The sequence below is a fragment of the Parasteatoda tepidariorum genome, chromosome 2, assembly GCF_043381705.1.
Source record: "Parasteatoda tepidariorum isolate YZ-2023 chromosome 2, CAS_Ptep_4.0, whole genome shotgun sequence".
NCBI lineage: Eukaryota > Metazoa > Arthropoda > Arachnida > Araneae > Theridiidae > Parasteatoda > Parasteatoda tepidariorum.
In genome coordinates this window covers 94114453-94126425 of record NC_092205.1, presented here as the reverse complement: position 1 = coordinate 94126425, position 11973 = coordinate 94114453, and the positions used below count along the sequence as shown (strand labels likewise).

The window sequence follows — 11973 nt, the reverse complement described above, 5'->3', positions numbered from 1 at the left end:
TTAAGAATCTACATACGGTTAAATAATCTTAAAGAAAAGTAATTATAATGTCAATATACCATCATTTACAATTAATAACCTTTCAATTGTAAATGATGGTACATTGACACCTTTTAAAACCATATAATTACCATTTATTATATTTTCTACACACATAAAAGAAATAGAACATAAAATAATACTCTTTTATTAACAGACATTTTATATTATATTACATTTCCTATTTTATCAAAGATAAAATAGGAAAACAAATATGCAACTAAGCCTAACTCAGTAACGTGGAAATCTTTAACTACTTTATCACAGATAATTAGAATTATAAAATGTCGTAAACGTTTCAAAATACATTGATACAATATTATAAACAGAAAAAAATTATTTAAACAATTAACTTACTTTATTTAATGAATCATAAATAAAGAGCTTAGAGCAATCCAAGCTACAATTAATTACACATGTAAGCAACAAACTATGTATACCTCCGCGCAATCTCTTCAACAGGGTTACTTTTCGAAATTATTTGGTGAAAATTAAATTCTAGCCAAGCATTTCAAGCGCATGCGCAGTTGCTCAGCCGGTTGTACCCACAGACATAAGTCATTTGTCGATCGCTTCCACGTGAAAGGAGCATCAGCCAATCAAAAGCCTTTACACACATAAGGGTATTTCCTCATATCTTTCTAGTTTTGTAGGCCACGGATACTATTTTACTTTGAAGGGATCTGCGGTGCTAGTAAGTACTACTTTTGTATTCATCATAATACGCATTTCCTATTTTTAATTAAAGCCTATTAACTATATTGTCATTCTATTATTTTAGCAACACCTCAGAAAACTGGATACGCACACAACGTCAAATTTTTCCTAGGACGGCTTTTCCGGACGCAGTACGGTGAGTTATCGACAATAACATAATATCAGATGTTTATACATGTTTGACACGTCGACGATTTCAATGTGATGTTTAAGTAAACTCAATTCTCTAAATACGAATTAAAATGTTATGTATTTGACTATTCTCCTTCATGGTTTCAAAGGTACTCAGTAAACGTAGATCAATACAGAAACAAATTAAATTGAATATATTTATAATGATTTAGTTTAGAAGATTGTTTAACAACAAACCTGAATTATCAAACGTAGTTAATACCTTCATGTTTAACTCATGGCAGGAACTATGTCATATTTAAGTAGTCAATATTTTAATTAAAATTTAAACAAATGGTTATATTTTTGGAGAGAATGAACTCGTAACGGATTACGTTCTTTCTTAATTTAATTAGAGCTCTTAACTTAAAATATTACGTACTTTTTATACAATTTGGTAATGTTTTATATGTTTTTAAGTGAAACATATGTTCTTAAGCATGAAGATCTTAATTTTATTCTTACATTTAAACATTTACGATTGTAAAACATTGTTTAGTTGTTCTAATTAGGACTCAAATTTGGGCTTTTTGTGTAATTTATGAAATGTAGATTGCTGTTAAGTTATTGATTTGTGTTTCTTTTTAATGCTAACACGTTATATTTAAACTATTTGATTAATAAATTGTTTTATCTAGATCTGTTTGTGATTATCAGTTTGTAGATTTTTAAAATTGCCAAAGCTATAGCATTTCAGTGGGTAAAAGTTGTTATGTATTTTCTTATATATTTATAAGGTAGTGGTGTTTACAAAATGGTCATGTTTTGGTGTATTAATGTTTTTATTTAAACTTACTAGTAACTCTCTGTGTAATTGTATATTTTAAGGCATATTTCTATATTCAGTATCTGTTCATGCTCACTATAATCGCTAAGGGATTAATAAGTTTTTGCATTTGCAAAAAAAATTTTAAAAAGTGTAAAGGTGACCATTAGTTATACTGTTACGAGATAGGAACAAGAAATGGGTGAGAACAAATATTTTGGTATCAAGTGCAAATTGATACTGATACAACTATTAGACCAACTAAGTACCTGATATTTTAAGTCCCTGATGCATATCAATTTTAATTTAGTTCTTAAATATTAGTGTGGGTGAATAATAAAGTAAAATTTCTATTTTTTCTTAGAGCTAAAAGTTTAATAAGCTTATTTTGAATTTTAACTCGTTGAAATTGTAGACTTAAAAATAATTTTTGCCATAAAATAAAAGTTTAATAAAATCAAATACAAAATTACAAATGTTATGTTAAAAAACATTTAGCACGAAATATGTGTAGAAATTTGTACAGTAGAGAACCGATTATCCGGAACGATCGGGACCATCGCTGTTCCGGATAACTGATTTTTCCGGTTTTCTGAATCGCTACAAAATGCAGTTTTTTTAATGTTTATAAAATGAAACTAAAAAATTTTTTAAAAATAGTTTTAGAAATAATAAAAAATTATAAATAATAATACACTTAAGTTTAAATAAGGAAAGAAATTATGAAGTAAAAATTATATACAGACCTAAATATGTTATTATTAACATATATAAGCTATTTGTGCTTATGTGAGACTCGTCTACAAACTGCTTTTCATCCGTCCTCTGAATCAGTTCTTTTGTCAACTCGATATGCCGTACGCTCTAAATAACAAAATGGGCTCAAAATCTTGTAGGGAAAAAAAATTTTTTGAATGGAAGAAAATTAATTTCGGGTTCTGAATTTCATTCCGGTTATCTGGTTTTCCGGTTTTCTGATTTCCGGATAAGAGGTTCTGCACAGTAATATAATATGTGCAGAATTGAAATCAAGCTGCTGTATTTTTATAATGTCAAGATTAAAGTACAGTAGAGTCCCGATTATCCGAGCCCCGGTTATCCGAGTTTCCGCTTTAACCGAGCTATCAAATATTTCAAGGATTTTTTTTTGTTCCAGTTTATTTTTAAAAAAACAGCTGAAAAATAAATCTGAATTTTATGTTCCAAACACTCAGAAAAACAAAATCCAACAACTTGGTCTAATGAAATTGTCGTTAATATCGTCAATAATGATAATGAATCTAGCGAAGATGAAGACAGTGATTATTAAAATCAACATATAAAAACAACATACAGATGGGCTAAAAGCTATCGAATGTATTATTGAATATATAGAACAACAAAAAGAGGCGACACCAGCCTTCCTGTTATCCCTAAAAAAGGCGAAATATTACTACAGAAAAGCGCCAAAGTTACATAAAACAAAAAACGATTAAGGACTTTTTTCAAGTAAAAACTATTTAATTCTCGTAAAGTATGCTTTTTAAATGTTTTTAAGTAAGCTTTTTAATTATAATATGAATTGTATGTGGTTTACTCCTATACATTTTGTATTTTTTAAATATATTACATTTATACCTTCTCTTTTTCTTTCTGTTTTTATACTCTTCGCTTCAACAGAGTTTTTCAGTTATCCGAGTTTGTTGCGGTCCCCATTAACTTGGATAATCGGGACTCTACTGTAGTAACAAATAGAAGAAAATATATAATTAAACAGTTTAGTTAAACTGGAATTCTTTTTCGGATATTTTATCATACATAATGCCCAAAAAAGTGTAAAAAATAATTATTCTCCTAAATTTTTGTTTCTAACTGTTTAATTAAATACTATGTATAATTACTTTTTCTAAATATTTAAACCAAAGAAATCAATTTCTGACAAAGAAAATAATATTAACACTTATTAAAAATGAAATATATAAAAATAAATATAAAATTTATGTGTAACTATGCAGATTGAGCTCAAAAATGTGAGATATATGAATTAAGCACAAAAACTTAACAAAGTATTACGAGGAACTTGGCAACATTATGTGTGATCTAGTGAAAAGATTTGTAAAGCATCAGATATTTGAAGCAGATCCAGAGCAAACTGTTAGACATTAATACAGAATATGAGAGAGAAAGAAACTCAAAGGGAACTAATTTGAGATAACTTTAAAATGAATAATTCCATTTGAATATGAGTCTGCTGAAACTAGTTATTCCTATTACCGAAATGGTACCTGATACAGTAAGTAGATATTGCACTCAGGGATCTGTTTAGAAGAAATTTGATTCCGTTAACAGACTCTTCACAAAATATCTTTTCATAAAAACGAACCCTTCACAAATTTCTTTGTTATTGTTTTTTTAGTCGAATAAACCCTTCTAAAGGGGGGGGGGAGATGGAGAGAAAGACTGTTCGAGACAAACTAAGTTTCCCTACGTTTAAATTCCAAATGTAGTATTCTAAGAAAATATTTCTACTTTTACAAACATCGTGAGCATTCTTATTAATATTAAATCATAATTTTTTTTGTAAATAAATAATTGATCAATTTGTATTTATTCATAAAATTAATGAATAGAATATTATGTAAATAAAAATTAATTTCTGGCAATTTTTTCAATAAAATATTATAAATTTAAGAATTGTTTAAGTTTACTTAATGCGTAACACAATAAAAGTGATACATTACTAAGTTGTGTTATTTAAAATATGCCAATTGAAATTATTAAAAATGGGAGTGGTTTTTGTTTCCATTATTCGTCCGAAATGAATATTCTGTGTTGAGCAGTATTGGCTAAATATCAAATATTTGTATGTTGCATCTCTAATTTAGTAGCAGCAATTGTTTGAGTTGAATCTTGTACCTATTTACAATTTAAAAACTTCTTGAAAAGGTTTTCGGCAATTTTTGCAATAATAGGACCCTATTTGCACAAATTCTCAATATCAGGACCCTGGTTGGAAGAATGTGACTTAATGCTTATTTTATTTTCACAATTTTACAACAACAGGACCTTTCACAAGATGTCTGGATAGACCCCTTGCACTCATTATGTCATATCAGTTATTTACTTTCTTTACTCATGCATTCATGGGTTAAATATTTAAGATTTAGTTACTTTGATTTGATTTTTTTTAAATGCATTTCGGGGCATTTTGCTGCTTTTTATATTTTGAAAAGTAATTGATAATTTTAAGAACTGGATAAAGGATATCAGATACACTGATACAAGTCCACTTCTAACAAGTACTGATACAGAAATATTCCTTATTTTTATATAGTTTGAAATGAAGCAAGTTTATTTGTTAACAATACAGAAGTAAAAAGAATCTATGATTATTAAATTGTATTCTGTTCTGATAATTTTGTTACTAAGTTTATAATTTTTTTTCAATCTAAGTTAGTATGTAAGAAGTTTCTTCCATTTCTATTGCATTATTGCCTCACCTAATTGCCTCTTAAGATAAGGAAATAACATATATGGGAAACGATTAAACTTGTTTTCCTTTGTCTGTTTTATCATCAGCACTAATACTTGGAATTATGAAATCAAAGGATTCAAAGTATATTCAAGTTAATCTCATATATTTCAAATTTAATCAAGTTCTGAATTAGGTTTGTGTGTTTTTTTTTTTTTTTTTTTTGATGCTGGAATGTTCATTGCTAAAGATGTCTAAGTAAAAGTTAAAAGATCTAACTTCAAAGATAGAGAATTAATCTTGTTAACCCCTTAACGGTTGGTTAATTTTCAAGGAAACTGGCATAAAAGTGCATATTTTGCCAAATACACGTATTTGGTTAGTGCTGACATCTAGTTTAATGTAAACTATCTACAACTACCTTAAAAATATCCTGGTACTGCCATCTGGTGTATAAAATGAGAAATAAAATGTTTTCTGGGCGGAAGAAATGAATTAGGTTTGTTCTTATTGGCGCGTTACTACTGAACACTCCAGTCCTGAAATTTCACAGGAGCGAGAAATAGAGGGCGAAGCCTCACCCCGTCATTTTAATGGGAGCAAGAAGGAAGGGGTTAATGATGTTGTTAGAAATCTAACAAAGAAATGGTGTTGAAACAACACCTAGAAGAGAAAAAACCTTCACATAGATCACCTAGTAGTTCGATGTAACAAACAAAATATGCACGAGAGATGTTGCAACATTCGGACTACTAAAGGATCAGATTTCTCGTTTACGGTTACTTGTGCTGAGTTGTCTTCCTGGAGATGAATAAAGGCTATATCATTGAGAGATGTTCTAGAAATATCCAATGTTGAAAAGATAGTAAATGATGGAATGTCTTTTAATCAGTGGAAGATGAAATAATAAAAATAATTTTGGCAATTTTTTTTTTCATTTTGTGAAACCTATTTAATTTTTGATTCTAGTCAGTCTCATGTCAAATTTGAAACTATTTTAGCATTAAAATTAANTTAAAATTATCCTGGTACTGCCATCTGGTGTGTAAAAGAAAAAATAAAATATTTTCCGGGCAAAGGAAATGAGTTAGTTTTATTTCTTATTGGCGCGTTACTACTGAACACTCCAGTCCGGAAATTTCACAAGAGCAAGAAATAGAGGGCGAAACCTCATCCCGTCATTTTTAAGGGAGTGAGAACGAAGGGGTTAATGATGTTAATAGAAATCTAACAAAACACCTAGAAGAGAAAAAAACCTTCACTTAGATTACCTAGTAGTCTGATGTAACAAAAAAAAAAAAATGCATAAGCGAGATGTTGCAACATTCGGACTACTAAAGGAACAGATTTCTCGTTTATGGTAACTTGTGCTGAGTTGTCTTCCTGGAGATGAATAAAGGCTATATGATTGAGAGATGTTCTAAAAATATCCAATGTTGAAAAGATAGTAAATGATGGAATGTATTTTAATCAGTGGAAGATGAAATAATAAAAATAATTTTGGCAATTTTTTTTTTTCATTTTGTGAAACCTATTTAATTTTTGATTCTAGTCAGTCTCATGTCAAATTTGAAACTATTTTAGCATTAAAATTAAATAAGCCTTTTTAAAAGATCTAACTTGAATGATTTTAATCTTGTTATTGATGTTGATTGAAATTAATTCAAGAACTGCGAAGGACAATCTGTAATTTTAAGTGCTTTGCTCAAAATTTGAAAATGTGATTTATTGAAACATCTTTTATTATTTGAACTTAAAATTATTATTTCTAATTACCACAATAATTAGAAAAATTATTTAAAGTATAAAAATAAGATAATATGTGGGGAAATTTGGAAACTAAAATAAAGTTTGCGTTAGGAAGGAAATTAAAATATATACAGTACTAAGTCCCTTATCTGGACGTCCGTTTACCTGTAAAGTCTCTTTTCCAGACACTTTTTAGCAATCAAAATGAACAAACTCTGTTCCCTTTTTTAAAAATTTTATTTTTGCACTCCTTGCAACCTGTCAAACCTGTTAAAAAATTGTATGTAGGGATGAGAATTTTCTGCTAATTTCTCCTTTGATTTTGATCAGACTTCCAATTTTAGTTTGATTTTAATCCAATTTCCATCTCTTATAAAAAGGTTATTAATGCGAAGAATCATGTACTAAATCTCAGAGTGTGTAAAACTTTCAAATCTTGAAAAAATTTGTGGACTTGAAATTCAAAATAGTGCCAAATCGAAGATGCGACTAAAAAATATCGTAAATTCACATGGGACTGAGAGTGAGTTAATAATTGAGTGCGAAATGCGTGATTCGAAATTTTCAGAACAAAATAAGATCTTATTAAAGCATCGAGATTTAAAAAACAAAGTGGAAATCTGTTTTAATAACTACCAAAAAAGGATAAACAAAACCACACGGTCCCATTGTGGAATCATCTCAAATGGAGTGGATGAAAAAATTATTACTAAACAAAATGCACCATTTAGAATTTGCAGTTACATTAGAATGCATATTAAAATATCGATTTTAAAAACATTCTAGAAATCTGCAGCAAAAACTGTGAAATTAGAGCAATTGTACAAACCACATGGACTTATTTGTTACTTTTATTGAATAAGGATGTTGGCTTGCCTTCAAGATCTAATAGCCAGGAAAATCTATTTCCGGTCTTGCCGAAATCCTGGTGATTCCAGATATGGGACTTTCCACTGTGTATCCGTAATATGAGTGATATTCTGCGAACCTAAATTACCTATTTTCTTAAGGATTTCATCATATGAATTATTTAAACGGTTTTGCTGACTCAGTATACTCTACTACATGCTAGTGTGTCACAGAGCATAAGTTGAGAAACTTTGCCATAGATGTATGTTTAGTTTTTGAAAAACAAAAGTGTTCCTTGTTTTTGAAGTCTTTTTCTTTTCTTTTTTTTTTTGAAAATGGAAGTTAAACGTAATGTGAAAACTATCGAGTTGAGACATTCTAATTGGTATTCACCATTAAAATAACATGGCATTTATGGTATAGCAATTGGATTTTCCTATATATATATATTTACCCACATAGCTTAACTCTTCCACTGCTATGAAAGAGCTGACTGTGGAGTTATTAGTAAATTAGCAATTTGGGGGGGGGGGTTATTTTACTCATAACTCTAGCATTTTTTTAAAACACCTTTAGCTGGCAGCTCTCTTCTCATGCTTTTCATCATGAAAATAAAGTTTTTCCCTCTTTATTTATTTGAAAATTGTAAAGCTCGATATATAATTTTTTTTTAAACATATTTTTCTTTAGTGTACTGTACGACCTTGGCCTGAGAATCGACCATGGATCTGGACGCGGTTCATGAAATGAATTCTTTCGGTGACCAGACGATGGTTCACTCCACCATTATGGACGAAAACATCCCTTACGAAGCTGCCTATAGCTATGATGAATTGTTTCCATCTCTTCCAGAAAATGAAATCAAACCTGAAGCACCAGTGGATATGGGACAATGGACTCAGAAAATGAAAATGAAATCGACTGTTATCACTCAGGTAATTTTACCAGCATTTTCAAAAATCATGATTTTTTAGTGCTTAATAGTATTTAAAAACTAAATATATGATACATTCAACAACTAATTATATAATATATACATCCATTCAATCATTAATATATAATATATTCATTTTTGCCAATTTCAGATTTTGTCCAGATTATTTTTATTTTTTAGTCTATTTTAAAGATTAAGCACTATAGGCAAATACATTACCATGGCGCGTAGCGTTTTTAAAAAGTGCTTAAAGGTGCTTATTTTTTATTTTCGTTTTTTAAAAGCCCTTAAAGGTACTTTTTTTATCAGGTGTTTTTAAAAAGTGCTTAATTTTCCCTTGACATGTCGATTTTCGCCACATATTATGCAAAAGCATGCTTTTCGCATTATTCTATTAAACATTTTAACAATTCATTCGACCACAATATACAGGGTGTTCCAAAATTCTCTTTACAACTTCAAAAATTCATAACTTCGAAAATAAACAAGATATTAAAATTTTGTCTTTTGCATGTATTACTGCAACTAATAAAGTTTTGTTTAGTACACTTCAACATGCGCACCATTGGTGGCCCTAAGCACTTCCAGTCTGTAATCAATTTCAGGCCAGGTGATGTAAAGATAATTTTGGAACACCCTGTATTTTGGCGTACATTCCCTCCGTAACATTTAACATTAAATAAGCCTTTGAATTATTTAGAAGTAGTGGCGAGTAAAAGTCCTATAGATCGAATTTACTAAAACGAGATTCACAGATTAAAACACTAACACTTGAAAATGTTTCTCCACTGTCCGGTGCAAGTTGGCATCTCTGACATTAGTCTCTTATTACTTTCCTTTGTAAAATCTTAAATATCAATGAAGTAAGGCTTTAAAAAGTATCAGAACTGTAGGAATACATTAACAAATCATCCTGAAAAAATATTTATTAAAATCAGTGATAAAAAAAATTTTGTGATTTGAATCATGCTAACCTTGTATTTTTCCTTCAATTAATTTTGCACCTTAATTTCATGTTTCCTTCTGTAGGTATTCCATGTACCTGTTGAAGAACGTAGGTTTAGAGATTTGAACAACCAGCGCTTTGGAGAACAGGGTGAACAAGCTAAAATCTGTGGGGACATCATGCAAAAGACAGGGGCTCATATTGAAATCAGTTCATCTAAGGATCAGAGCCTCACCATCTTGGTCACCGGAAAGGAAGAAGCAGTACTTAAAGCACGTCGGCTAATTCTGAAAGAACTTCAAACACAAGTAATTATTTTTCAATTCTTAAATGTATCATTTATTACTCTTTTGCAAGCATAACGAGTTTCATTGAGCATTTGAACTCTGATTCCGTTCGCAGAATAAGCCACTATATTTTTCCATGTTATTCATGTACAATGGATCCCTGGAGGTTTTGTGTTGTCTGTTTCGTATGTCAATTTCTGTTGCTTCATGAAATTTTCCTGTCTTGCCTATATGTTAGAATATCTAGATTTTATGTTACCCCTTTTAAGCAATCAATTCTCTCCAAAATCCCAATACACATGTCTGAGATGGGCTGCATCTCGTTGTCCAAGTATGTCCCACGCATGCTTTGCAGGATTTAAGTCTGGTAAAAATACTAGTCTACCTGATTCAAGTCAGGTCCATTCCTTATGGGTGAGAACCTCAGATTGAAGGATTTGTTTACAAAGTTTGCTCGGTGAGGATGGGCATTGACATTCATAAACAGAAATTATGAGTTCGTGGCACCCCTAAACAAGGGTACATGTTGTTCTAGAATGATGTTCCGATAAATTTGACCTATCATGGCTCCGATTTGAACATGCAGATCTGTACTGGAGTCCAGTATAAATTCTACTCCAAACTAGCTATCCTGCATTACTATTTACCATTGACCCTAACCATCGGTCAGAGTTCAAAACAGGTTTTATGAGAGCAACTCTAGGTTAAAGTCCAAAATTTAATTTCACTCAATGCAATCTTTTTTCTTTTTTTTTCTATAGAAATTTTTTTTAAAAAATAGCAATGAAAATTGAAAACAAATGCTGTTAATAAGGCTATAAATCTACCACTGGGATGCAAGTTAACAGCCAGTTAGGAAACCGGCAGTTACAAAACTGACGGTCAAAAATAATTATTACGCTTTTCGACTCGTGGTCAAAGTTTCCAAACCAAGGTTTCGGAACTGGGAGTTTCACGTTAGGTCAGAGTCAACAGTGAATACGGGGGGAAGTGGGTCGTTCAATGATGTTGTCTTGGTGCAAGCTAATCCTAGACCTGGACTTGTGGGAAAACATCACTCAAGGCATCTGTGTTGTTGTCTACATTGCATGCCCTCTACTCTACACTAATTGCTGGTGACAATCAGTTATGATCAGAATATATCTGAATAACCTGTGAGCATATACGAACAGTATATCCCAAACGTCTGTATGTGATTTACCATAAAACTGTGGTACCTGTGGCTGCAGATAGCTGATGTGACAGGTTGGATGCTGTGCTCCATTTGCTTCTGATGCTAAATATGAAAAAAAGTAAAGGAAAAACTTTTTCAGCCATGCTCTGTAACAGCCTTTCAAGTATCAAAATGTGATCATTCCGTTATGGGAGTTCAGTTTATGCAAGGAAATTAGAATTTTGAGTTGAATGTAGTTACTTAGAATTTTTATAAACTAAAAGAAATTTTTTTAAGTCAAAATAGATAAATATTTAAAGAAAAAAAAAAGAAATTAAATTTCAAAATTCTAGCAACAGTCATCACATTAATCAGATACTGTATTAGACGCAAATTTAATTTTCAGAATAATAGTGTAAGTTAACTTTTAGGGTAAATGTCATTTTGAGTTACCTTTTTTATTGCTTGCTTATATATTTACCCCAATTTGCTTTGTAACCTAATAAGTATATTTAAATTTATTTACATTAATCATTTTGTTATCTTTACGGGAGTAAAATATTAATTGCACATTTGTAATTCATTCGTATTACTTTAAAATGGAATTAAAATATTCCTTGAGATTTTATAATTACAGCATTATGATGTTGGCTCCAACACTTATTTTGTGGCTGAATGCCCAAAAATAATTGTACATTCCTAGCTTATAAAGCATTTATCATTCTGTAAAATGCCATGGCATTTTGTCCAATTGCTCGGCATTCTAATTTTCTTTTTTTCTTACATGCATAGTATTAGGCTATTGAAAAAACATCAAATATAAATTTCAAAAAGAATTGTTAAATATTTATCAATTAAAAAGAATTTAAAAATACGAACCTATAAAAACGTAACTCCAACCATCTTGGAAT

General features: G+C 30.2%; 1 protein-coding gene across 1 annotated transcript in view; it reads left to right on the top strand.

The window, feature by feature from the left end:
- Nucleotides 1-712: 712 nt before the first annotated feature.
- Nucleotides 713-11973, top strand: part of LOC107449307 (satellite-binding protein 1 Dp1) — a gene marked incomplete at its 5' end in the record, with an annotated part of 46557 nt that continues 35296 nt past the window's right edge. The window contains 4 exon segments of the mRNA XM_043044465.2: nucleotides 713-733; nucleotides 821-892; nucleotides 8433-8677; nucleotides 9706-9930. Of these exon segments, the coding sequence (XP_042900399.1) occupies nucleotides 8465-8677; nucleotides 9706-9930 (438 nt within the window).